Source organism: Brassica napus, chromosome A7 (genome assembly GCF_020379485.1).
Source record: "Brassica napus cultivar Da-Ae chromosome A7, Da-Ae, whole genome shotgun sequence".
Classification (NCBI taxonomy): Eukaryota; Viridiplantae; Streptophyta; class Magnoliopsida; order Brassicales; family Brassicaceae; genus Brassica; species Brassica napus.
This window is the reverse complement of record NC_063440.1, coordinates 12,682,399-12,710,351: the sequence shown is the minus strand read 5'-3', so window position 1 is coordinate 12,710,351 and position 27,953 is coordinate 12,682,399. Positions and strand designations below refer to the sequence as shown.

General features: G+C 29.0%; 4 protein-coding genes across 4 annotated transcripts; 2 read left to right on the top strand and 2 right to left on the bottom strand.

The window, feature by feature from the left end:
• Window positions 1-460: 460 nt before the first annotated feature.
• On the top strand, window positions 461-3,109 carry LOC106437286 (F-box/kelch-repeat protein At1g22040-like). Its single transcript, XM_013878196.3, has one exon. It carries the CDS (start codon window positions 1,036-1,038, stop codon window positions 2,437-2,439), a length of 1,404 nt encoding a protein of 467 aa, XP_013733650.3. The 5' UTR covers window positions 461-1,035; the 3' UTR covers window positions 2,440-3,109.
• A 3,193-nt stretch (window positions 3,110-6,302) lies between these two features.
• LOC106356403 (membrane-anchored ubiquitin-fold protein 6-like) lies at window positions 6,303-7,470 on the top strand. The gene is made up of 3 exons (XM_013796160.3): window positions 6,303-6,561; window positions 6,844-7,002; window positions 7,121-7,470. The coding sequence occupies exons 1-3, from the start codon at window positions 6,432-6,434 to the stop codon at window positions 7,174-7,176; spliced, it is 345 nt and encodes a 114-aa protein (XP_013651614.2). The 5' UTR covers window positions 6,303-6,431; the 3' UTR covers window positions 7,177-7,470.
• Window positions 7,471-18,124: 10,654 nt separating this feature from the next.
• LOC106356404 lies at window positions 18,125-21,570 on the bottom strand. Its single transcript, XM_013796162.3, has 2 exons — window positions 21,327-21,570; window positions 18,125-19,279 (listed from the first exon to the last, which is right to left on the bottom strand). The coding sequence occupies exon 2, from the start codon at window positions 19,081-19,083 to the stop codon at window positions 18,211-18,213; it is 873 nt and encodes a 290-aa protein (XP_013651616.2). The 5' UTR covers window positions 19,084-19,279; window positions 21,327-21,570; the 3' UTR covers window positions 18,125-18,210.
• A 1,562-nt stretch (window positions 21,571-23,132) lies between these two features.
• On the bottom strand, window positions 23,133-27,292 carry LOC111199360. The gene is made up of 10 exons (XM_048735516.1): window positions 25,636-27,292; window positions 25,313-25,515; window positions 25,120-25,239; window positions 24,512-24,622; window positions 24,390-24,420; window positions 24,142-24,312; window positions 23,847-23,915; window positions 23,592-23,748; window positions 23,508-23,511; window positions 23,133-23,412 (listed from the first exon to the last, which is right to left on the bottom strand). The coding sequence occupies exons 1-10, from the start codon at window positions 25,852-25,854 to the stop codon at window positions 23,334-23,336; spliced, it is 1,164 nt and encodes a 387-aa protein (XP_048591473.1). The 5' UTR covers window positions 25,855-27,292; the 3' UTR covers window positions 23,133-23,333.
• Window positions 27,293-27,953: the final 661 nt, after the last annotated feature.

Genomic DNA, 27,953 nt, shown 5'->3' with positions numbered 1-27,953 from the left:
GTAAGAGATCGAATGCGAAAAAACCACTTCACAAATAATATCATAATAACTAGTTTTTCATCTGTGCATACGAGTATAACTATTTTATAATTTTTTATTAATATGTGCAGTACTTATTAAAATACTATAATATGTTTTCATTTGAAAATTTTCATGTATTATAAAAAACTTTGAAAATTTCTTTGTACAATATATTTATTATAAACAAATCTTAGAAATCACTCAATATCTCTTTTAACATATTTTTATTTTAAAATATATTTTTAAGATAACAACACAATTTAGATGGAAATTATCTTTTTATTTTAAAATATTTTTTTAATTTCAATAATTTTAATCATTTATTTAATAAAATAATTTAAATTTTACTTTGTGGCTAGTTTATATATTTTATTTAACAAAGTATTTAGCCATTCTATTTTTTTCGAAATCACTTGGCAGATACTATCACAAATAAATAGATAGATTTCATGCAAGAATAATAATATTCAACAACAAGTACATAGATTTCATGCAACAATAATAGTAATAATCAACAACAAGATATTGTTAATTATAGTTGACTTGGGAGAAGAGAAGACAGGTTTACCTAACTTCACATCGTGTCAATCATCAATCCAACGTTCATCACTAAATTTGACAGCAAAACAAAAGAATTAAAAAAGAACATCTTGCGTAAACTGATTCAACGACAAAAAAACTCAAACTTGGAACCAAAAAGACAAATTCTATCTAACTCTTTGATCATGTCTAGTCTTTTGCTGCACTGGTAAGAGATTCTCATGTCTGTTGAACTCTATTAATTCGTCTCCTTGATCTCTCTCTGGATTCTTACTAAGTATGTATTAGCTGCTTGCAGGTAATAGAACTGCATTGAAACAGCTCTAGTACTTTATGCTTATCTATGTCATTTTAGCAGTGTTTCGATCTAAGTTCTTGAACGTGTGTTCTTGATTGTAATATAGTGGAAGTGTTAATTTTACTGCTTGTTATTGTTTTGCAGCGACTCTTGATTTTTTTTAAAGCTAAGCTAATATGGGTTCTGTAATGAGCTTGAGCAAATCAACTGCTCAGGACGAGTACTTCTCAAACGAATCTTTCAAAATACGAAAGACATTTTCAACCAACGATGAAGATTACTGCAGATTGATTCCAAATCTTCCTGATGAGCTATCTATACAGATTCTTGCTAGGCTCCCAAGAATCTGCTACTCGAATGTTCAGTTGGTTTCACGGAGGTGGAGATCAGTTGTATCGACCTCTGAGCTGTATAGTCTGAGAAAAGAACTTGGTAAGACAGAGGAATGGCTCTATGTGCTGACCAAAGGCCAAGATGATAACCTTGCGTGGTACGCTTTAGATCCAGTTACCACGAGATGGCAGAGACTACCTCCTATGCCTGTTATTGTCTATGAAGAGGAACCTACTACAAGTAGTTTGTGGAGTCTTTTGAGCTCTCTCGGTAGAAAAGAGGTTTCTGTGTCCGAGCAAACGCCCTTCTGCGGCTGTGCTGTTGGTTCTGTCAATGGGTGTCTCTATGTTCTTGGAGGGATCTCTAGGTCTACAACCGTGAACTCCGTTTGGCGATTTGATCCGGTTCTTAACTCGTGGAGCGAAGTGAGTTCCATGCTGGCCAACCGTGCTTATTCCAAAACAGGAGTGTTGGACAAGAAGCTCTATGTTGTTGGAGGTGTTGAGAGTCGACGTGGAAGTTTATATCCGCTTCAGACAGCCGAGGTTTACGATCCAAACACTGATGTTTGGTCAGAGGTCCCGAGCATTCCTTTCTCAAAGGCGCAGATGTTGCATGACGCGTTCTTGGCTGAAATGTTGAAGCCTATAGCCACTGGGATGACTTGTTACAACGGTAGGTTATGTGTTACTCAGAGTTTATGCTCTTGGCCTGTCTTTTATGATGCTGGAGGAAAGGTGTATGATCCGGAGACGAGTCTCTGGGGTGATATGCCCTCTGGTATGGGTGAAGGTTGGCCTGCGAGGCAAGCGGGTACGAAGCTGAGTGTTGTGGTGGGTGGTGAGTTATATGGTTTTGATCCTTCTTCTTCTTCTTCGGTGGAGAATGGGAAAATTAAGGTTTATGATCAAAGGGAAGATACTTGGAAAGTTGTTATTGGTGAAGTCCCTGTTTATGATGTGACAGATTCAAAATCTTCTTATTTGCTTGCTGAGTTTCATAGGAAGCTTCATTTTATTACTAGAGATGCTTATTGTAACGTTACAGTATTTAGTGCTGATGTCGCTGAGATCAGAAGCTCTTCATCATCATCATTGTCTAGCTCCAAGTCTGTTTTGGGGTCATGCTCTTTGAAGGAAAAGGGGAATGGAGATAACAAGTCAGCAGACAGTGTTATTTGGAAAGTCATTGCAAGCAAGGACTTAGGTGCTGCTGAACTTGTTAGCTGCCTAGTTATGGATATATGAAAACCAAGAATATTTGCTCATTTCTTGTGGGACTTTAAGAGTTCATGTGTACAGCCAAAAGCAACAGTCTGAAGCTTTATGATATGTTCTTCCAAAGATTTATAGAAGTCTAATTCTTTGATGATCCTGATTCTAATATACTTCTTCTGGCTTTGGCTGGCATGTAAGCTTGAGCAATAGAATGTTATGTAACAATATAAGTACATTACAATGACCTATCAGTTCCTGGAAGTAAAAAAAAAAATGTCTTTCTCCTAGTGTGATTCAGTTGCAAAAGTTCAGCTTTTGAACCCCCTCCCCTTTCATTTAGTTAATCCATCTCAACTTTGACATGGTTTCCTGATCATTTTGCTTTACCGAAACTGTCGATTCGGTTAAGAATCTCTATTTGATTATTTGCGTGGTTCTTCTATAATTGTTGACATAAGGACCCATTTACCCAACACTATGGATGTTGCAGGCAGAAGAAAATAGGTAAAAAGGAAGAATGATGATACGCTTGATGCCTTGGAATCAAGAACGTCGTATCATATTCATATGCTCATAAAAGCTAAACCACCTCTGGATTCTCATTTCACACTTCACCCTCTCTTTTTATCTTCCCTTTTCCTTTATAGTGAAAAGTTGGCTTTTGAATTATTTCGACGAATCTGTTATGGCATTAATTTTCGTATTACTTTAAGAATTTATTTTTGGGTTCACCTTGTAGGATGAATTTCTAGATTCACCAACCAATAGGATTGTGTTATTTCATGAAAAGGTAAGAGATTTTCTGAATGCGTGTAAGTAACTAGCCCGTTACTTGTCTCATTCAAAAGATGCTTTGGTACTTTGTTGAATGCACGAACGAATATTTCCTCAAAACAACGGTTCGTTTTGAATTTATTATTCGTTGGCTGATTTACATTTGGTTGCATTGCTTATAAACAATAAAAATTTAATGAGTAATTTAGTTATACTTGGGTAACATTTTGTCGAACCAAATGTAAAAAAACACAGTTAATTTCATATCTAGATCACTGGAACTTTAGAAATTCCTTTGTCTATAATGCTAAATGTATGGATTCCAATTTTCAGAAAAATCACAACTCAAATTTGAGTAGAAGAACTATCTTTAAAAGTCAAAACTCCATAGAATAGAGAAACTTTACTCTTCGGCTGCTATGTTGTGAGGTAGGAGGGTATGATGTTATTAAATACTACCATCTTTCAATTAGTTAATGTAGTTACTAGTTAGGCTTCCATAGAATGTAGTTGGTGGCTGCCATTTTCCAACCATTTGGAACTACAGTATATGTTGCTCATCTCCTAAAAACCAAACCCCCCCCCCCCCCCCCCCCCCCCCCCCCCACTCGTTTCAGATCACATATAAATTTGTATTAAGGAAACAAAATGCTATAAATAATTGAGATGATGTTTGGGGTGGGGGAGCCCACAAATAACAATTATTATTTAAAATAAATAAATAAATGTGAAGAGTATCAATACCCACTTAATATATCAAATAAGACATCAACTTGTACATTTTGATATTGTACAACAACATGGCCAGAGTTTACACTTATAGTATTATTTGCATGTGATATAACGAATATATTATTGTGCGGTTAATATATATCTATATATATCAGTTAAAAATCTATCTTAACTCAAAAACAAATAATAAACTATACATTTTGTTATAGTAATCAAAAAGAAAAATCAGCTTGTTGTAAAAAAAAATCAGTTTTTTTTACGATCTTATTAAATAAAAGCTAAAACCTCAAAAGTACAGAAAAAACCTAAACAAAACCTACAAACGAGACTCAACCGGCCCAAACAAAAAAATCTCTAAAGAAAAACATGGCTGACTCGAACTCCATGCATTAATTTTTGACATGTGCTCACCATGCAAGTTACCACCGAACTTCAGCCAGCAGATTGACTCTGGTGATCCACCGGAAAAAAACTGGAACAAGATCCCATTCAAAGAACCTCGCCGGAAACAATAACAAAAATTGAAAGCGTCACCATTTACAACGCCTTAGACTTGAAGATCAAACAAGGGAACTAATCAACTGAAGTCGGTTGAATAACTCCACGGAAACCATTAACCTCATGAGATAAAGCTAAAGCCAAAGGATTTCTCGCTTCTTTGATGAAGTTCGAATCGAGAGAAACATCAATCTCAATCTAACGAGCATCAAATCAATTGAAACAAAAGAAGCGTGAAAAAGTAGAGATCAGACAAACTAACAGAAATCTGGGAGAAAACTATCGTCAACACCGCAGGAAAAGACGAGACGAGGAGCCAAGAGCCAACGACAATATCGAAGGAGCTGATGTGCTTCAGAGCCAAAAGCCGACAGATTACCATGAAGAAAATTCGACGTTGGAAGGGGGTCCAACAACGGACGGAGAGTCGTTGGAATCACCGGCCTAGGGTTTCTCTCATCATTTTTCCTCTGTGAAAGATTGAAGAGAGAAAACTAAAGAAAAATAGAGAAAAATCTAACTTTACAATATCTATTTGTTTTGTTTACTTTCTTTATTGTTCCTTGTATAAAAAAACAGTCATCTTAAATTATGAGACTAACGAGGAGTAGAAAAGTCAAATGAAGGATTCAGGTAGTCATCTATATTATTAAAGTTGAAGTACACATTGAGATTGTTTGGCAATATGGATAGTAGTTAAAAAAATAATACTGTTTGGAAACATGGATAGTAGTAAGTTAGGAAAAAAAATAATGGGCTTATGCTACTAAAAATTGGAAGTCCATTATATTAAAAAGTAATGGGTCTATGTTATTTGATATATAATATATTTAAATCAAAATAATAATTTAAAATTGATTTATATCAAAAATTCATTCAAAAAAATATATATATATATATTCAAAATTTGATTTTTACTAACATATTTTCTAATAACTATTATAAAAATATTTTCAATATATATAAGAAAAATACAATACAAAGCCCAATTTCAAACATCAACTTACATTATGGTTTTTATATTTCATATTAAATTTTAAAATATAATATATGTGATTATTTATACGATTATACGTATAAAATATTATTAATTATAAGAAAACTTATTTGATGGTACGTATAAAATACGATTAATTATATGATAACACATATTTTGTAACCTATGATGACACATATAGGATATATATATATATATATATATATAATAGTGATTAGGGGTGGGCGTTCGGGTTCGTTTTCGTGTCTTTTTGGGATTTCGTGTTCAATTCAGATTTTTGAAGATTTGGTTCGGATTTGGATAACCAATTTAAATAGGTTTGGTTTAAATATTTGGATAGAAAATTAATAATTATTTAAGTATTTTTGGAGTTTTGAGTATATTTTAACTATTTAAGATATTTACGTTTAAATTTTCAAGCATTTAAGTGAACTTAAAAGTTTACATCATATATATAAGTATTTAAGCAAACTTAGAAGTTTACATCATATTTTCAAGCATTTAAGCGAACTTAAAAGTTTACATCATATATTTAAGTATTTACGTTTGATTATTTGTATATATTTACATCATATATATTCTGGATGTTTTTATATATATTTAATCTAAAAATAATTAATATATATAAGTATATAAATCTATTTTGAATACCCAAAATACTTCGGTTCGGATCGGATTAGATTTCAGTTCTTCAAATACCAAAATTTTGAATAATTCGGATATTTAATCAATTCCGCTTCAGATTTAGTACTACTTATTCGGATTGGGATCGGTTCAATTCTTCGAATTCGAGTTTTTTAACCAACCTTAAATAGTGACATAAAAATCAAATAGCATCATATTTCAAAAAAAAAATACATCCGCACGGGCGTGCAGATCAAAATCTAGTCATATGATTAGAAGAAGAATCTAACTTGACAAATTAAATTCTGCTGCTCAAAGACAGAACCTTTCAACCAAATTGTCTCTCTTTTCTTCTTCATTCTTAAAAGATTCTTGTTTCGGAGGAGAAAACAGAAAGATGGGAGGTGAAGATTGGATAGAACTCAAGTTCAGACTCGCAGATGGCACCGACATAGGTCCCACCAAGTACAGTCCATCTATGACCGTCTCTTCTCTCAAAGAGAAGATCATTTCTCAATGGCCTAAAGGTGTTACTTTTCTTCTTTCACACAGTTCATGGTTCAGTCTCATTTGATTCTATTTCCTTGATGGTTTCCTTTTCTGCCTTTTCCATTATGTTTTGATTGTATAAAAAGCTCAGTGATTTAAAGTGTATTGGGCTAAATTTAGGTACTGAGCTTTGTAAAGTTTGAGACTTTAACAGATGAATGATACTGTAAATATATAGTGCTTTTCATGGTTTAGATGTTTGGTAACCATGGGTTGTGTTGGAACTTTATTCTTTAAGGGTTTCTCTTTGTTTTTGACAGACTCAGAATATATTCCACTGAGTGTTAATGATGTGAAGCTCATCACTGCCGGTAAAATACTTGACAACAATAGGACACTCGCTGAATCCAGGCTTCCCGTTGGAATGATCAGCACCATGCATCTTCTTCTTCCCCCTCCTACTTTACACAAAAAGAGCGGTACATTTTTCAATACCTCTGTATACATTTATTTGATCATCCCTTGAATCCTCTTGTCACTATGGTTCTCAGCTACCAATCATCTTATTATATGGATCTTTTACCTGTTTTTCCACAGAAAAACTTCAAGTTGATCCTCCAATAAAGAACCGCTGCTTGTGCACCATTTTGTAAATTGGATCATAGAGATTTTTTTTATCCTTTCCTAAATTATAATAATATAGGACTGGGTGATGATGCTCCATTGAACAGTTTCCACAGCTTTAAACAAGCTTTGAGAAGTTCCCTTCAGTAACAAGATGATTGGGCATAGACTTGATCTTCAGAACAGAGTTTGGTTTTCATTTGTGTGATTTATTTTTCATTTTTACTTCATTGTTTTATCATAAAGGGGTCGAGATTATGTACTATGTTTTTTAAAGGATTTTTCTTTTATATATACAAATGTTTAGAACAAACAGTTTATTATATTTTTTTGTCACTAGAACAAACAGTTTATAAGACCGAAAATAACAGGAATTTACTTACTTGTGCAGCAGATATTTAACATGACTGCTAGGAGCAAAATTTGTTCTAATATGCGGTTTATGATAACATGAAATAACTTCCTCATAGCTGCTAATCTAGCAGACGGTTACCTGAATTGCTTGGCCTGGGACTAGCAATTATATCTTTGTCAGCAAACTTCTCTGTTACATTATCTTTCCATCTGAATCTTTTTATGAGAGGTGAAGCTTTACTAACTCTCTCATCAAATCTATCTCTTTGGACATTTTCAATCTATCCTCTTTGCATTCCTGAAGAAAAACTTGAAGCCTCTGCTTGTCTTTCCAGCCCAAAAACTCAAGGCTTAACAATGTACAATCCAGCCCAGCCTTCATCATGTCAGAAGATGTTGTTTTCTCAAGTTTATCTTCCAGCCTTGTAGTTCTCTTTAAATGTCTAGATTATGCCTTCTTCCTAGCTTCATTCTCATCAATGGAATCTTGTTACTCTTGGAACTCTGTTTTTGAAGAAAATCAAGAGGCTGACTTTTTTGAATTTTCCGGTGAATTTTCCGGCTAGACAGGTGGTCTTTCCGATCAAGTCATCAGCTCGTTGTAAAGATTTTAATGAGTACTACAACTTGGTATATTCAAACATCAAAAACATATTTAATTTGAATGAGAAATGAAGCTTTGAGGTTGGTAACTCGATGACCCAGAAATAGGTTTTGTCGCACATCGGCAAACACATCCAAATGTAGTATAAATATGTACATAGTCCCATCTTTGTTCAAAGGCTTGTGGGAAAGATACAGGGCTTGGCTCCTTGCGCGCTTGGGAGAATGTGGCCATTTTTTTTTATGGATCTTTCATGTTTTTATTTATCTCTTCTTGACGAAATGTTTAAACGAAAAAAGATCTTGCAGACTAAGTTCTCTAACGTCTCACTTCCGAGATCTTCGCGAGATTTCTGTCAACGTCTGCACATGATGCAACAGTTAGGAAAAATGGCTCATCTTTTTCTCTTTAAATAACTCGTCTCCCTCTGGCCGTCTCATTCATTCTTCACGTTTTACAAAACAAAAAAAAATCATTACAGCAAATCCCTTAGAGTAAGTTAATAGTTTAAGAGTCATTTATGGTTCAATAGTTCGTATGGGTAGTTCTCGAGTGCCGCGTGACTTTTTATCGTAGTTTTATTCTTGGACTTTAATTCGTAAAAACCGTCGCACTTACATATGAATATTAAGAGTAAAGGAAATAGATCTATCTCAATTCCACTGTCTGTTTTTCGAAAACGTTTTCGTACCGTCTTTCAAAACGTATGTTCCTTAACATCTTCTTTTATTTGATTGTTTCTTTTTCATTTCGGATTTGGGTTACTATAGTTACTTTCTTCAGAATTTCCTCACTAGGCTTCTTGGCCATAGTTAGCTGATGTTGAAGTTCCTGCAGATTGGTTTCTTATTGTTCTCTGATGAAAATATTTTTTCAAGGACTCCTGCTGTGCATTGAGCTTCAGCAATGTCCTTAAGCTCTTTTAAATGGATGGACAAGCTCTTGAACTCTTCTGTTTAAGAACTTGCTGAAGCGTTAACATTGATGGGCCTATGCCCAGATTTAGCTGAATTCATAGTTATACTGATTGATATTCAGATTACTGAATCTTGTTATTATTTTATTTTATTTTTGATAAAGAAAGATTATATTTTAAAAATTAAATATTAACATATCCCACAGTAATTTATTCTTTAAGTTTTAAATAAATTATAAATCTTTGACACCATTTAAAAAAAAATAAACGACTCGTTTGGTTTAGGCACTTCAAATTTTTGGATTAACTAATACTAGGTGATTCACCCGCGTTCATGCGTATAAATGAATATTTACGAAAAAATAAAGTATAATAATTTGGGTAGTATTTTTATTAATTTTATTTTTATTTGTTTATGTATTTTTTATGTTAGTTAAATTACAGTTTTAATTTTTGAGTTATTTATTTGTCCTGTTTTGTTTTTGAAAAATATTTAATTTGGCCACGATATTTATTTCTAAAATTGTGATATGGTTTAAACTTGGTATAGTTAATTAATTTTAGTTAATTCTGTTAGTTATGACTGTAATATCATTATTTGTTATTCTAGTTAAATATCATAATTTCAATAATTTTTTTACAAACCCTTATTCATTTAACAGTTCATAAATAATGAAATATAATAACTAAGAAAGAAAATTCTGCTTAGGTGTATTATGGATGAAAGTTGTATAACATAAAATAACATTAAGTGAAAAAATTACTGAAGTGGAAATAATTTTGTTGTCGAAACAATCAAATGTTTATTTAGTAAAAAACAAAAAAAAAATCAATTTAAAACTACTTAATATTTTGGAAAACTTTTTTATAGACAACATTTTTGGTTGTCTTTTATGAATTGCCTTTTTCATCAGTGTTAATAATTTTCAGACATGGCTTTGATTTCATTCTGGAAATCGCTACATATAATTGTCCGAAAGAAAAATAGATTTAGTATAAATGAACCAACTTTCTCCAAAAACTGATCTTTACTTTTGTTTATGGTCATTGTGAAAACAACATAAAACGGAAGTTACCTACGCCACATCCTAAATGAAATTTTTTATAAAGTGTTTACATACATTTATAAATTATAAATAAGTAGGAAATAATATTTACAAATTTTCTAATTAACGTATTTTCCTTTTAATTAAAAAATCTAAACATAAGAAAATTGTTTAAATGTATGAGGAAATAAGTGAATTAAAAAAAGGAAGAACATGCTATATTAAAATATATTAATATTTTGTAAATATGTAACTGATCGTGGGTTTCAAATATATATATATATATATATATATATATATATATATATATATATTAATATTTTGTAAATATGTAACTGATTGTGTGTTTCAAATATATAAATTTCTTGTATATTTTAATGTTACAGATATTAATTTTTATATAAATTTACTTTTTGATAACATTTTGGTTACAGGAAATTCCTTTTTAATAATAATGTAATTACAAAATATTATGAATAAAAGTAATACAAAGTATAATAGTTAAATCAATTCATTAAAGATATCTTTTATATACTAAATCACAAATCACCTATCTAATCAAAATTTGACATTTGGCGTAGGTTTTACAAAATCCAAAATCAAAAATAACTGCAAATAAATTTCCTATTTTTTAAGAAATTATCACCATCGTTCAAAATGAACTATGTAACTTCCGATCAACTATTTTTCTCTATTTTCTGTGTCTTTTTCTTTATCATTTTTATTTGAGTGTTGCAAAGCAGGTCGACAAAATTTTATGATTATTCAATTCAGATTCATCTTTTTCTTTTCTATGATTCTTTCTGCATAATTTAAATGAAGATATTAATTATGAGAATATATTTCTGTTTTGTAGCTTAAATTATCACAGAAAGGAAAAAACTCCATTGTCACAAATTTGGTTTATCGTAGACCAGAAGTTATTTTCAAAGTGAAAAGATATTCTTCTGGATAAAAAAGGTATACATATTTCTATTTTAAGCTATTATTTCTAAAAATCTCTTTCAAGAGATGAAACTCAGTTCTGTAGACATTTCTGATATGGCAAAGAGATGGAATTTAAGTTTCTGTCGAACAGAAAATGATGAAACTCAAAAGAAAACTTAATGTGTGTGTGAGTAACTCTCACATGTGATTATGTGGAACTCTATGAGCAGACTCTAATTTATTTTCTAAGTATTCATGTAAACATTGTTTTACAGTTTGTTTGATTTACTAATCTGCCAGTGATATTTTGTGCAGATATATATTTCACATATGAAAATTCGTATACAGGTATGTACTTATTTAATCGCATTTTACCTACATTTAAAAATGAAACACTTTCTATAAAGTCTATTTAAATTACATTGAACAACTAATCTTACTCCACGTCACGACATCCAATTTAATTTCCAGATTAAATGTATTTTTTGATTGTTCTTTATTTCTTGATAAATATTAATACCAACCTTTTCGTGGATGATAGACTTTTTCATACTAGTACAATTATTATAGATATATTTTCTACAATAATGTTTATTTGCTAGCGCTAAACTAAATATGTGACGATTCATTGATTGGCTTTTTGGTAAAAGGATTTTTTACTGGGCTTTTTATCTTTATATTGAGTTTTAGCTATCAATAACAACCTTGCTAATAAATGAATATAGAGGTTTATCTTATTTTTGAGTAATTGATATATTGACCCATACGTACGGTACGGCGGTAAAACGAATAGCACTAATAAACCACTATGAGAATTAACGTAAGTATGACACGTAGTAAACATAATTCTCAAATAATATATATATCTTTTATATTATTCAAGATTATGTATATCCAGTACTATCGGTCTTTTGAGAACATATATTTACCGCGGAATTGAAGTTGTTGTTGTAATTTAGGGTATGACTGGTTTTCCTGTTATCACCCGCAAATGCAAGTTTTACGGTTGGTAGCGGTTGTTGGCGTTTTGCAACAATCACTCAAACCGCTCCAAACCGTTCTAAATCGCTCTGAACCTCATAAATTCAAAAGCTGGTTCCAGCTAGCGTTTGCGGTTGCGGGAGGATAAATTTTTTTTTCCCAAAACAATATAAATACAAAAATAAAAATATTCAATAAAAAAATTAGAATTAGAATTATAAAAATGCTAAAATATATCTATTATATTTTAATTAATATTATAAAACTTTAAAATAAAAATATTTTCTATATTTTAAAAAAAAATTAAACTATAACTTTCTAAATATAAATTTTATATTTATTATATTATTATTATTTTTGATATTTTTATAATTATATAAAATATAAATATTGTTAATTTATTATTTAACCGCTGCTGCATTTGGTAGTTAAATAGTCATAAGTATCCCGCAAACGTACCAATTTTTAACCGCAGAACCAGTCGTACAAATATCTTAAAACCGCTAGAAATCGCAACCACCCGCATCCGCAAATTTCCGCAACCGCAAGCGCAACCGCTGCAGTTGAACCAGTCATGCCTTTAGAGGCGATGAAAGCTTGTGAGGAAGACCGGTTAAACAGAGAGTAAACCGGGGAGGGGCAGAAGAAGACAAGAGATCAGGTGGTGGGAAAGGCCAATGATGAGGAACTGAAGAGAAAAGACAGAACAGAACAGAAGATAGTGTCTTAAAACAAGCAGTTTTTTTTTCTTCTATCTTTCTATCTTAGCTGTACTTTACATTTTTCTCCGTACCTTTTATTAACCCTTATTGGCTTATCTTTTTCGATAGATTAAAAATATCTACTCTATTAAAATAAAATTCTATTTTTTATCTACTATACATAAATCTATGTTAGAGCATTCATTAGAAATTTAACTAAACATCCTCAAATTACTCATATATAATATTTTCCTAACAAAAAAATATACATATAAACAATAACATTTCTAAAAAAAATAAATATATTGTCATTAAGTAATTATTATTTGACTGTTTATCATATTTAATATAAAACATATTTTATATATTTCAGTAACTAATTTTGAAATTAAATAGTATAGCCCAATTCTTTTTAAATTATAAAATTAAATTTTTATATGAAACAAAATAAATAATATTTTATTAGTTGTAACATTTTATATTTGATATTTTTAGTAAAAATAAAAACATTAAACTGAAATATAATATATTAAATAAAATAATATTTTAAAATATAAAAAATAATTTAATTTATTCACATAAAAACATTTCAAGAATAAAAATTTCTAAACAAAGAAGCTAATAATTTTTTTATTAATTCATATTAAACTACTGTTTAAAATTAAACTATTAATACCAACTAATAGTAGTTTAATATGAATTAATAAAAAAATTACTTTATTAATATATGATTTGTACAATATCATCAAACAAATTTCAATAAATAAAAAATTTTCAAAATAAAAATTATATACATAAAATAGATATAAAATATATATCTTTATAACATATTTTATATTTAAAAGTGAATTTAAAAATATAAATATATTTACACGGATGTGCGGATTAATATCAGTACTTAAAATGACGTCGTCTCTCTATTTGGTAATTTATCGTAAATAAATATTAAAAATCCGAATTTATATAAAGGGTTTGCTAAATTATATTTTTGAAGTCGTGCAGACAGAAGAAAATCGATGTATTTAAGGTATATGTACATACAAAATCAGTTTCCTATATCAATTATCTCCAGAAATGGAAACAATATATATATATATCTTATTATATAAAGCTTGGTTCTTCAAAGTTGCTAATTAATATGATCGCGACACATGTCAATAATATATTTAAGATTGTGACATGTGTTAATTTATCTCATAATTAAAAACATATATACTAAGATATTAACAAAAACGAATTTATTAAAAATCTTATTATATATATTATTTAATAGTAATTTTCCTTTGTTTAAGATCTTACTCAAAAGATAATTGCAAAAGATTATTTGATAATAATTTTCCTTCTAATATTGTGACATGTGTTTAAATATACAATGACTAAAAATATATATATATATTAAGATAATAAAACGATTTTTGAAAAAAACTACTTAAAAAATTATTTAAGAGTAAAAAAGATTTAAAAAATAGTTAGTTAAGGGTGTGACATGTGTTAATTTATCTCATAATTAAAAACATATATACTAAGATATTAACAAAAACGAATTTTTTTTTTTTTTGGTAGGATAAACGAATTTATTTTATTATATAAAGCTTGGTTCTTCAAAGTTGCTAATTAATATGATCGCGACACATGTCAATAATATATTTAAGATTGTGACATGTGTTAATTTATCTCATAATTAAAAACATATATACTAAGATATTAACAAAAACGAATTTATTAAAAATCTTATTATATATATTATTTAATAGTAATTTTCCTTTGTTTAAGATCTTACTCAAAAGATAATTGCAAAAGATTATTTGATAATAATTTTCCTTCTAATATTGTGACATGTGTTTAAATATACAATGACTAAAAATATATATATATTAAGATAATAAAACGATTTTTGAAAAAAACTACTTAAAAAATTATTTAAGAGTAAAAAAGATTTAAAAAATAGTTAGTAGTAATTGTTTTAGAAAATTTCCTTTTTTCAAAATCCTAAAAAATAGATTTGAAAACAAATTATTTAATATAATTTTTTCTTATTTTTAAGAAAAATCCTTTTTTATTATTTTAGTATATGTATTTTTGATTATGATATAGTTTAACACATAAATGTTTTTAGAAAAATAATGACCATGTGCAACAATCATGTTAATCATCAATTTTGAAGAACCAATTTCAATATAATATTTTATAATTATATTTTCATTAAAACTAAGAAAACAATTCTATTAAATAAAAATATATACACTAAAATAATAAATTATTTGTACAAGTCGTTTTTGGTATACACTAAAAACGAAAATTATATAACTTTTTTCAAAAAAAAAAATCAGATTTTAATAAAGGAAAATTAACATTAAACACTCTTTTACAATTTTTTTTAACAGTATTAAAAAAATCCGATTTTAATGAAAGAAAATTAACATTAAATACTCTTTTACAATTTTTTGGTTAAAAAGTTTTTAAAAGGATAATTACTATTAATATTTTTTACAGTCTTATTATTATTGTTATTATTACTTATTGTTATAATTGTTATTATTATTATTATTTTTCATTATAATGTTTTTTTAAAAATATACGAAAGAGTGAGAATTATAAAAGATAAACATTAAATTTTCAAAAAAATGTTAAACAAAAACAAATTGTAAATTCCTACAAGTACAATAAATTATTTAATAAAAACATGAAAAAACTAATTTTAAAATAAATAATATTACTTTTTTAAAAGCATAACTAAAAGAAAATTGTAAAAGTAATCTTATTATTTTCTTATAAGTAAATAAATATCCTTTTTAATAGATAATTGTATGTTAAAAAATTATGATAAAATAGCTACAAATATTCAAATCTATATTTAGGTTTAAGCTTCCACATATTATTTTACAAAACACAATAGTATTTACATGAAAAGTATTACATGAGTATTTTCTTTTAATTTCTTGATACAACTCAACTTTTTATTATCCTTATTACATCTTATGATGCTATCATAACTTTTAATTTTTATGTTATTGGCGTACATGAGTATGTGTAAATATGATAAATATGTGTTTGTATGTATAAGACAAAACATATAAATAATTAAACATAATTTTTCTATTAAAAATAAAATAGTTGTATAAAAATCTAAAAGAATTTTTTTTTATTAATTTCCTTTTTAAAAGTCCAGATAAAAAAAAACGTAAAAATAATCTTATTTTTCTTATAATTAACTAACTTTACTTTTTTAATAATTTTGTGTTATGAATATAAACCAAAATTAACTTTAAATATTTCACCTGATATGATTGTGATATGTGTCAATTAAAAAATTAGATTGTGAATACGTCAATAAAAACTTTCATTATGTGAAAATAACTTCTTATTTTCCTAAAAGCATAATAAAAGAAATTTCTAAAAGAAAATTATTTTCTAATATTACCAATTAAAAAATTTTCTTTTTGTTTAAATCGTGACCAGAGAGAATTGTAAAATTTTATTTAATAATAATTTTTACTTCAATTAACAAGAAAAATTGTAAAGATATTAATGTTATTGAAAAAACGAATTTTAAAATTTGAAACTTTTAAAAATAGTTAATATTAACTGGAAATAGTTATTTGATAGAAATTTTATTTATTTTTAAATCCTAGACAAAATATAATTGTACAAGATTATGTAATATTAATTTCCTTTTCTAAAATCCTACAAAACTGCAAAATAATATTTTATAGTTGTTTTCCTTTTTTATAAAAAAAAATCCTAAACCAAAGAAATTTTTATAATATTTTTAAGTCCTAACCAAAAGAGAATTGTAAAACTTTGTTTGATATTATTTTTAAGAGAGTATTTGGTGATGAACATGATGATAAAAATTATTTAACTAACAAAAGAAGTGTAAAATTAGTATTGATATGAATTGTAAAAATAGCAATTTTAAAAATATTCATTAATAACTAAAAATAATTATTTGATAGCAATATTTTTTCTGAAATTCTAAAGAGTAGATAATTATAATAGGTTATATGACAGTAATTTACTTTTTTTTAATCTTAATCAAAATTGTAAAAGAGTATTTAATATTTTTATTTTATCTTTTAATTGTAAATAAAAAGGAGATTTATAAAATATAATGTTTTTATTTTTAAAAGAATCATAGCAAAATAAAACTTTAAAGACTTATTTAATAAAATATTAAATTAGTACAAAAGAACATGTATAATGTTGTCATTGATTCGATCGGTGTATTTAATTTTTATTTTTTTTACTTTTTATTTCTTATTTCGGATTGTGTTCAGTTTAAGTGTTTACGTATATTATTTTCTCTAATCATTTGTATAAAGTTTATAACAACTAATCTATACACCATGATTATAAAATACAAATATTAACTTGAACTTATGTGTGAAAACGAGTTTCAATTATAAAATAAATCTCAAACAATATATGCAAAAAAACAATCATAATACTATAATAAAATGATTTATTATTTTATGGTTTTTATTAAATTAAAACATCAAACAAAACCCGTTGCAACGCAACGGGCTCATATCTTGTATATATATATATTGCGGACCTAGGTTGTTGAAGGGTGGGGCATGTGCCACACACTGATTATAAGAAACCTTTAAGTAATTAGTCTAACTATGGTCCTTAGGTTAATTGCTTACTAGTTGAATCGATAGTCCCATAAGATATGTGTTCGACTCTCCCACTCACCGTCTTGTTTCCATGTTCTTTTCTACTATCATTTTTCCATGTAGCCATCTCACATATATATATATATATATATATATATATATATATATATATATATTGTTTTGTCAATTTCTTTCATGACTTATTAGTTAATTTATCAAAACATTTTAGAATCTGATTTATACGAAATAAAAAAGATCCAAATTGTTTTTCTTATTAGTTTGAGTTTTCTTTTTAAAACTCAGAATTCAAAAAAATTACAAGTTTGATTTTTTTTAAATAAAAATTGCATAGCTATAACTTTTGTTTATATTTTATTTTTGCTATATAATTTATTTGTGCCCCATATAAATATTTTGTCCAGATCCGCCCCTGTATATATATACATTAGCTGTTTGCACCATATGGTTTTATCGAATATCAGCTGTTATATCTTCTCATCGATTTTTCGCAGTTGCTCTTTCTAAATCTGTATTCAGAATTTCCAATATTTACTTAATATCCTCTAGAGAGATTACGATTCGATTTTAAATATTTTCTCTTACAAGTGTATCTCTTTTCCATAGTATTAATTCACCCGGCCAGAGAAATTTAAAACCACAAAAAAAGCACCACTCACGTACGGACAAAAATATTAACCAACTAAACAGTTTTTAAAATATCGTAGAATACCCTCAAAGAAGATAAATTACACTGAAAAATACAAAAACAAGAAACAAATCTTTATTGAAAAAAACACTCAGTTATTCTTATAAATTAAGCCGGTAATACTTGTTTAATTCTCAGCGATGGTAATATTTGTTTTCCAGAAAGAAACGAATAAGCTAATTGTTGGGAGTACTAATTAAGAATAACAATCAACTAAGAACTGGTCTGATCTCTCGAACTATCATACCAACAAAACAAGACTTCAAACACTTTCCTCTCGGTGATCCTCCTCCTCCGCTCTCCACCACCGTCTCATCCGCCACCGCCGCTAATATAGCTTTCCTATATCCATCTTCACTACCACCATGCACATTGCCCTTATCATGATCACAATTATGGATAACACCATCTTTATCGTCAGGGGCAGTAATAATGACACTCTTATCAACATTATCCGCCAGATCATCCAAATCTTCCCCCACCTCGTGTTGATGATCATCACACTGATCATTCTCATCATCATCGTGATCATAATCATTATCACCATCAGATTGGTAATGAGAGGGCTCTTGAGGAAGTTCAAAAACGTCATCGTCTAGAGGAACAAGGTCGAGAGTGAGACGGCCATTAGATCTATGCGCACGGAAGTACTCGTGATGACGAACCTTCTCTTCCCTCAGGATAAGCCTCCCGTCGCTCGTCAACACACGCTTCAAAACCCACGGCATGTGCGGGAGAAGATTCTCTGTCTGAGCAAGCAACGGTATCGGCGGGGGAAACTCACGCGCCGCCGCGGCTCTTGCTTCTCTCTCCTCTCTCCTCCTTCCTCCGTAACGATACCGGTTCATAGACTCGGAGGAGGAGAATACGTCGTTTTCTTCGTCGGCGGAGAGGACGTCGAAGCAGCTCTCTGTCCCGATGTAGTCTCCCACGGCGGAGGAAGATGATGATGACGTGCGGGAAATCATGGATGACGTCAGATAAGACGAGGTTTTATCGGAAATGATGGAAAGAGACTGATCAGAAGAACAAGAAGCCATGGATGATGATGACTTGGAGGAGGAAGAAGAGGCTCTCTCCATATTCTTGAATTTAAATAAATAACAAAACTCAGAAAATATTGATTTTTTTGTGGCTTTTGTTTTTCTTTTATTTTTATTTAATGGGATGTTGCATGTAGAGAATTTAAATAGGGAGACAGCTAAGCGAAGGTGTTGACGTCATGGAAGGGATGGTCTCTGAGATATTACTGAGAATCTGTGACATTTAATGTTTTTCCTGTGAATGAAAAAAAAGAAAGAAAAAGGAAATGTATATTAGACCAGAAACGGACCCAAATTAAACTTTTAGCAACAGGTTTGAATATGTCATCACTACCACATAATTAAAACCAGTCCCTATCGGATAAAAGTTTCTTAGAAATTCTATACTGTCCATCGCTCACACCTTTCTTTTATCCAATGAATGGAATTCTTTTCTTAACCCAAAAATGCATCCAGTACTACATTATAGGAAAAGAGAAAAAGAAAGTGTATTATTTCTCAATGGGTTTCAAATATAAAACTATATATTAAAAGAATAAGTTTATAAAACTTTAAAATACTTATAACAATGAGTAGATTTCACTACTAAAATAGATCCTCCAATTTTAAAATTCCCCAACCTCAATTTTTTTTCTTTCTGTAGTCTACAACTTTAAACTATAATCAGACATCTACAACTAACTAAAAGCCTAGCACTTCAACCAATTTCTATTTTAAATAACAAATAAAACTGAAACTAATAATTAAATAAATATATAGATTTTTGTTTTGTTTTGGTAAGCAAATAAATATATAGATGATACAGAAGTTAAGGTATTTTGTTGAACCACACAAAATGTATAGAACAACTGCAAAAAAAGATTTTGAACCACACAAAATATACAAGTACAACTACAAAAGATTGCCTAGAAAGAAGTTGGTAGATGTAAGAAAAAAGAAAAGGTTGGTAGATGTAAGAGTGAAGATGTGATTAAATATATACTGTTGGTCCATATATATTGGATATATACGGTATATATTAGAATCAAGATGTGATTAAAGATTGCCTAAAATAATATACCCTAGCCTCTTGAACCAATTAGTTAACGTTTATGGATTAAGAATTGTTATAAAATAATAGGGAGATCCTAAAAACAGCCAAATTCTGTTGCCTAAGGTCTTATAAACTTTAACAAACAAAAAAGTTGTCTTTTTACTGATACTACTAGGTGTTTTGCCCACGATGCGGGCTTAAACATTTTCATAAATTTTTGAAATTTTTTTTGTACACTATATTCATTATTAAAATAAATCTTAAAATAACTCAATATTGTATTTTTAATTATATAATTTAAAAAAAAATATTTGATTAATATTAATTATATAATTTATGTTTTTACTAAAATACTTTTTCAGATAACAATATAATATATATATAGAAATTATATTTTTTAATTATATTTTTAGATTTTGGATAATTCAATATTCTATTTTTAAGAATATAATTAAGAATTTTATTTAATTAATATTTAATTTAATTAATATTTAGTTATATAATTTACGTTTTTAAATTTTTACTTAAAGACTTTTTCAGATAACAATACAATATATACAGAAGTTATCTCTTTTTTAAATTATATTTTTAGATTTTGGATAATTCTTACTATTCTTAATATTAATCAATTATCTAATCAAAATCAATTAAAATTTCGTTTTTATTTTTTTTAATTTATTTATACATTTTATTCATTAAGAGTATAAACGATATTAACCACTATAACTTTCAACGTGAGAGCTATATTGCGAAAATTTACTTCGCAAATAATAGTATAGATTTTCCCTATGAATTAACCAGATTCCGTCCGTTCTTGAACGCAAAAAGAAACGACAACGATTCGCGAAATAAACAAGTTGTTGACTGATGTCTGAAAAACCAAGTTATTGACTTATTATTTGATTTAATGATTAATTCATACACGCATTGGTCAGATCGAACAAGCTACGCGTACGTTTATTATATGTGTAACAAATTAAAAAAAAAAATCGAAGCCGACTTCCACGAAGATGTTTCATAGGATTTTTTTTTTCTTTCCAGATTTCAAACAACGATTTAAACACAAATTTTATGGGAAAAGATAACTAAAATACTTTTCACGAAGATTTTTATGTTTATATAGGGTACGTTAAGTGAGATTGGAATTATCTAAATGAACCCTAATCAGATTTAAATCGCGTGAATCATCAATCAAACATAAAGAAGATAAATTCAATAATCTAAAGAAGCAAATTGAATAATTAATTACCTGTATACATGTAATTATCTTCTCTGACGGTTAAAGGATGAACGTTAAGCGAACTTTTGTTCACTTATACATGCACTCACAACGAAAAGGAATCGATAAGATATATCACTTAATTTGATTTTTTAATCTTCTGGGATTAAGGGAAGATAATCAAGAAATATTAAAAAAGGACGGAAGACAATGCTTAAAATAAGGCGAAGTCGGCCATTCCTCTCTCGCCTTATGTAAATCCTCAGCCTTTCCTAATCTCTGGGGTTATTGATAACGCGTTTAACTATTTTACAGCATTTCCATGGTAACAAAATTTTGGGAATTAATTATTCACTATTTTCTCATCAAAAGGATAATGACAATAACTCATAGCCAGAATGATATATATTAAAATATACAAAACAGATATTAGGGGTTATTACATCGATGATTTTATACAAAATGTGATATATCTTAAACTAGGTTCATTAAAAAAAAAGCAAGCAAAAAGCCTCCGTCGCGTGAATGTAATCAACTTCTAACGCATGAAAAGAAAGAATCTACAAAAATAAATATGCTGGCTTCACGATTTTCATTAGATTCGAAGTTTTAGGTCATCTTACTTGAGATCCGCTATACATATGCTGTTCTACTTATTACAGTAACATGTGAGAGATTGCTGAAATGAGACCTAAATATCTATCATTTGACTTAACGTGAGTGATGGGCAATGTCCCAAGTTCTTGTCACATTATTAATCACCTCAACTTCAATATTTTTTTTATATACTTGCTAAACGTCAGGAGAATGTTGAATTTTACTTGAAACCAATATACTCTAGCAAGGGTCCTTACTCCTTATAATATTAGTTGTCTCTTTACTGGTCCATTATTGTTGCTCCGGGCCTCCGGCCTTTTCTGCTCTTAAATTCTTCATTTCGTTTACTCATATTTCCAGATAAATTAGTCTCACATACTGAATACCACAAACACAAATATTCAACAGAACTCATGCACAATGTGGTAATTTTGGTCAAATCTAGTTAGTATCAATAATAATCTTAAAATACATGCATGTTTTTCTACAACTCGCACATACGGGCAACCACACCGCCGAAAGTGAACTTGCTTAGTGACAGAGACAATACTATTGTTACGAACAGCTAGATCTATACTATTAAAGCAGGATCCTATTGTCATAATTATCTTAGCATGCCCTTTCCTTTACTAACATTGCATGTTTCATTAAGGGCAATCAAGTAATATTAATAACACATCTATATTGGGTCATTATTTTCGGATCCAGCCCACATCAAATCTATCTTGGGCCATTTGGGCCTATTAAAAAATTAGATTCAATTCTCACTTTTTTTTTCCTTTGGGCCATTGAGTCCAAGTTCAAATAATTTTTTTTCAACTATTCTTAATTATTATTATTTTTTTCTTTTCTTAATATAATTTAAGCATTCATAAAAATAATTGAATTTTTTTATTGAAAAATATAAATCTTTATTAAAAGTATATAATTTTTTTAATTAAAATATTAACCACATAATAAAATTAATTTATCAGAGTTATACCAATTTAATTCATTAAAAAAATAAAGTTTAATTTTTTAAACATAAATAGTCATTTAAAATGAAATACGATAAATAAAGATAAAAAATTTAAGTCTTTTATAAAATAAAGCACAAATATATGAAAATGTGACATTTACTAAATATTTGTCAATTGAAAAGAAAACAAAAATAAATCCGCGCTTTAAAAGCGCGGGTCAAAATCTAGTTATATATATTATATCGAATACATCTTTAGTTGGTTATACGATTCAGGGTGATTGTCTTGAAATACTTTTCCCATCAATAAACCATATTGGCTCTTCAAACATGCAAGTTATATGGCCCTGCAAACAGAGAAAAAAGATACAAAAGATTACAATGTAATATTTATGCTTAGTTTTTATATACAGAAGAATAATATAGTGATCCTAAATTACATGAGTAAATTAGAGAGAGAGTTAATACTTGAACAAATCTAATCAAAAGAACCTTAAGTGGGGATCAAGGGGCATTCCATAAGCTGCGTATAATGGATCATATGCTGCATTTTGTATAGACCTGAAATATTACGTAACTGTATAAGTAGTGTTCCTAAATTCTTGTTTTTTTTCCTTTTTAGATTTGAATTTGAGATTCTAATTAACAAACCTTACCGTACTTTACCAGACAAGACCAATTATATATTCCGTATGAGTTCTTAAGAATATCTGAATATGTACCAACTAATATTTAATTGCTTGATATATTTATAGTCGGAAACTTGGCATACACAAACCTCTTGTCATGGTGGTGTTTAGCTGCATATCCTGCACCTAAGCGCGTATTTTCATTTTGCCAAAAAGAACACGTCGATGAATCTGCTATAGATTTTTCTTGGAAAGTTCCCATGGTCCTCTGCAATATTCATTATTTAATTAATTCACACTCATAAACGTTTTCCTGCTTTAAAGAAATGAATTATATATAATATATGTGAGAGCGCATGTTTATACTCTTGTCTTAGACGATGAGCTTTCATTTTCAAGTTGATCATTACAACTGTGTTGTCTTAAAACCTCACTCTGCACAATATTAGACACCATAATAACATTTGATATTAGAAACAAACTCATTCTTCAAGGTGGTTGTATTGTTCATTTATTGACAAGAAAACAAATTGCATTTTGTCCAACGTTAAAGATTAAAAGACAAAGTATAAGATGTCATGATCTGATCCCGAGTTTGAGGAGATGTACAAACATCGGCTCAAAACTTCATAGTCATCAGAAAAAGACAAAAGAACTTCACCTGCGGAGTCATTATGTTTGTGTATGAATTCTGATACTGATTGTACAGAGTTGGGTTCATAGACGGAATTGCTGTAATATGTTCTTTTCCCTTATCTTGTGCGCCATAATGTCTAAATAAACAAAGGTATGATAAATGCAGTGTTAACAAATAGATTGCATCAAGCATCAACTATAATTATATTATATTGTGATAGTAGTGGAAACTTTGTACCTGAGAGAGGTTAAGGGCGTTTGAGTTGTAGGTACCAAAGGTATTGAAATTAGATTTTTTCTTGGCCTACAATAAAATTGAATATTGTATCTTCATTCAAACATTAGATCATAAAAATACTGAAGCATTCATTTGTTTTGTAAGACCATGATGTTACCTTCCACGAGGTCGACGAGTATAAGTAGTTTGTAATGAGCTTGATGTTTGGAAATTAAAAGCATATGGGTCAGACTGATATGTCTGCGCAAATGGTGAATAGCTTTCTGACCTGTGGTTCATTCAAGAAACTCTACAATTGTAAGAGAATCTAATTTAAGCGTACATACAAAAATCAAATAGTGAAAAATATTCATAGCTACGTTTTTGGGGTATGAGTATAGGAAATCATGGGAGTACGATTCTCTGGATTCGGTATAGTGTTTCTTGACGAGGCACAAAGAATCTGGTGTTGATTGCTTAACCTAGCCCCCCTAAAATATTTGGACAAAGATTTATCAAGCACATCTACGTTTAACAAAAATATAGATAATCTAATTTTAGAAAAATACTAAGTTGTTTTCTTACACATATGGTGGTTTAGAAATGTTGGACGGTTCAGGTCGGTGCATCTGATCATTTTCATGACTATGCTTTAGTTTTGCAAGTAGCAAGTCGTCATCATATCGTTCTTCCTGAAACCTGCATGGACTGATAATTGTATTAATATTAATTCTAAACCTTTGTATATATTTAAAGAGGAAAAAGATGTTATAAGTTGATAAGTACAAAAAAGGATGAATGCGATGATCTTGAGACATAGGATTGTGATTTGTTGGTCCATTAGTTCTTCCAACTTGTTGTGCATTACTCTCCATCTGAAGCATCACAACATCGAATGAGTTGAGACTGTTGAGTAGATAAAGAGATATTTAAATAACCAAAGTTATAGAAGATTCATACCTTTAATGTTGAAACATACGGTTCGTTGGAGAAATTAGGAATTGTTTGTGGCAATGAAGGTTGTTGATAGCTTTGATTTACAAATGCATGTTGTACATCAGTTGACTGAAATTCAGTTGTCATCACCTTATTGGTTGAGGTTAGTAAACAGTTTTCACTGTAGCCACTTTCTCTTTGGCCACACTGGAATGTACATGGTGGCTGCATATTTATGAGATTAGTCTACATATTGATCGGTTATCCTCCCAATTGTTACCAAAAGTGTCTATGTTGTAAGTTTTTTTAGAAAATACAAATAATCAAATGCATATCAGCGAAAGAAGTTTCATAGTTAAGTTATGCTCTTACCATGCCCGGAAATTTTTCTACTGCGTTGAAAGATCTAGAATAATGGTCCCGGTGATGGAAGCTTTGATGTTGTAAAACCATTTCTGGAACAAAGCTTGAATTTCTTGTTATTGTCTCTTGATCAGTGTGCGGATTTTCTATTAATGTTGAGGGATGTATATCATTGGTTTCTCTTTGGCCATTGCTGAATGTACATGGTGGCTGCACCTGCATATTTATGAGATTAGTCTATAATTTTTTAGAGATCCTTCAATATTAAAAAGTGTTTATGTAAGTTTTTCTAAAAATATAAATATATCAAATGCATATTACTGAAAGAAGTGGCATAGTTATGTAACATCATACCATGCCAGGAAAGTTTTCTACTGCGTTGAAAGATCTGGAATAATCGTTCTGGTGATGGAAGCTTTGATATTGTGGTACCATCTCTGGACAAAAGCTTAAGTTTGTTGTTAATGTCTCTTGATCAGTGGGCGGATTTTCTATCAATGTTGAGGGATATTCAACAATCTCATTGTGTACATCTTCTGAAGCCAGCAACGAAGGATTTTCCGGACATGCCTGTATGATGAAATGAATACATAAGATAGATATATTCGGGAGTAAATAAAAGTTAGTAAACTCAAAATGATATACAAGCACTTTGAAAATGATATCATATTCATGTATCAAATATCAAATAAATTGAACCATATCATATACATTTACACCGACAGTCAATTTTAAAATAAAAATGTAAGAGATGAAAAAGTATACCATGAGAGCATTAAAAGTTTCTGACGGGTCCAAGAACAAAAAGAAGTCGGTGTCCAACAGAAACTGAAGATCATCGCTTGAAGTCATGTTTAGCAACACTGTAATTTTCACAATCAGATAAATATATTGTAAATTTACCACAAATTGCTTATGTAAAACTTTTTGTGTGTGTCTATGCTTATTAAAAATAAAAATAGTTTCAAAATAAATTTTAGACCAAAATACGGTAGTATGAAATCATATCAACTTAAAATAAATAGAATAATTATTATGATAACAACTAAATTTCCAAATCAAAGATACAGTAGCACGAATCTATGAGCCTAGAAACAGAAGATATTAAAAAATCAATTTTCTGATGGTAGATACGGTAATAACAAAACCCAAAGCATCAACAAGTTACTTCTTTTCCAAAACAAAAAAAAACAAGTTACTTCCAAATTGATTATGCCATACGAGATAACAATATAACAAAAATCTTTGCATCAATATATTACAAGAAAAGCTTTAATGATAGTGAAGCTTTAGTTATGTAAGAAATGATGATAAGTTTTAAGCTAGAAGACCTCAATGAATCTTTGAGAAGCCTGAGTTTTATATGTGAGACAAATTGTATATACCTTTTCTTTAAAAAAAAATGCGGTCTAATATGTTAAAATGGAAAGCAAGAGACTGCTAGAACAAACAAAAAACATATAACAGAACAAGAGAAGGCTGGATGTATATATAGTGAGAAACATACCTTTATACATGTGTATTTTATGTGATTGTCTAGTTTTTTAAATAGTCCATGTATTTTGACACAAACTATGCATTTTGAAAGTCATACTTTTGATAAGAAGAGATAAAAATAGCTTAACTTAGATAATTGACTACTTTACATTTATTGGTGCAAAATCTAGATTTTAAGGAAAATACCCTATATTCAAGATTTGTTGTGAATATTAGATATGGATGACTATTATAGAGATAAACACATAAGATATTCTAGATATACTTATATTTAAATTTACTTTATCTCCAAGTATTATATCCTATATATATCTATATATATCTGATTCCCTATGGAATAATACAATAGTAATTCTCCTTTCTTTTCTCTTTGTTCACAACACGTTATCAACACGAAATCATACTCCATCAGAACAACTTCCAAATATATGAAACCCTAGCTTTGAACAAAATACAGAAACCATCTTTCCATCAAGAGCTAAATACTATGTTTAATCTTAATTCAGTTGATCTATACTCTTGTACTTTAATTGGAACTAGAGCTTGACCGGCGCACCCGCTGGTATACGTTTTCTCATTAGATTCCATATTTTTTCTATATTTTTGGTAAAATAAATTCTTCATATTTGACTAACAAATAATGTATAATAGAATTTTCGTTTATAATTTAGTTATTCTTTTTCATGATTCAACCAATCTTACGTGTTCGTGTAGTTAGATGGATATTATGGTAGCCTCTGTTTTGTAAAAAAAATTATTAATGATTTTTCCTGTTATTCTTATTAAGTTTAATCAAAATATAATAAATCTAAAACACACATATC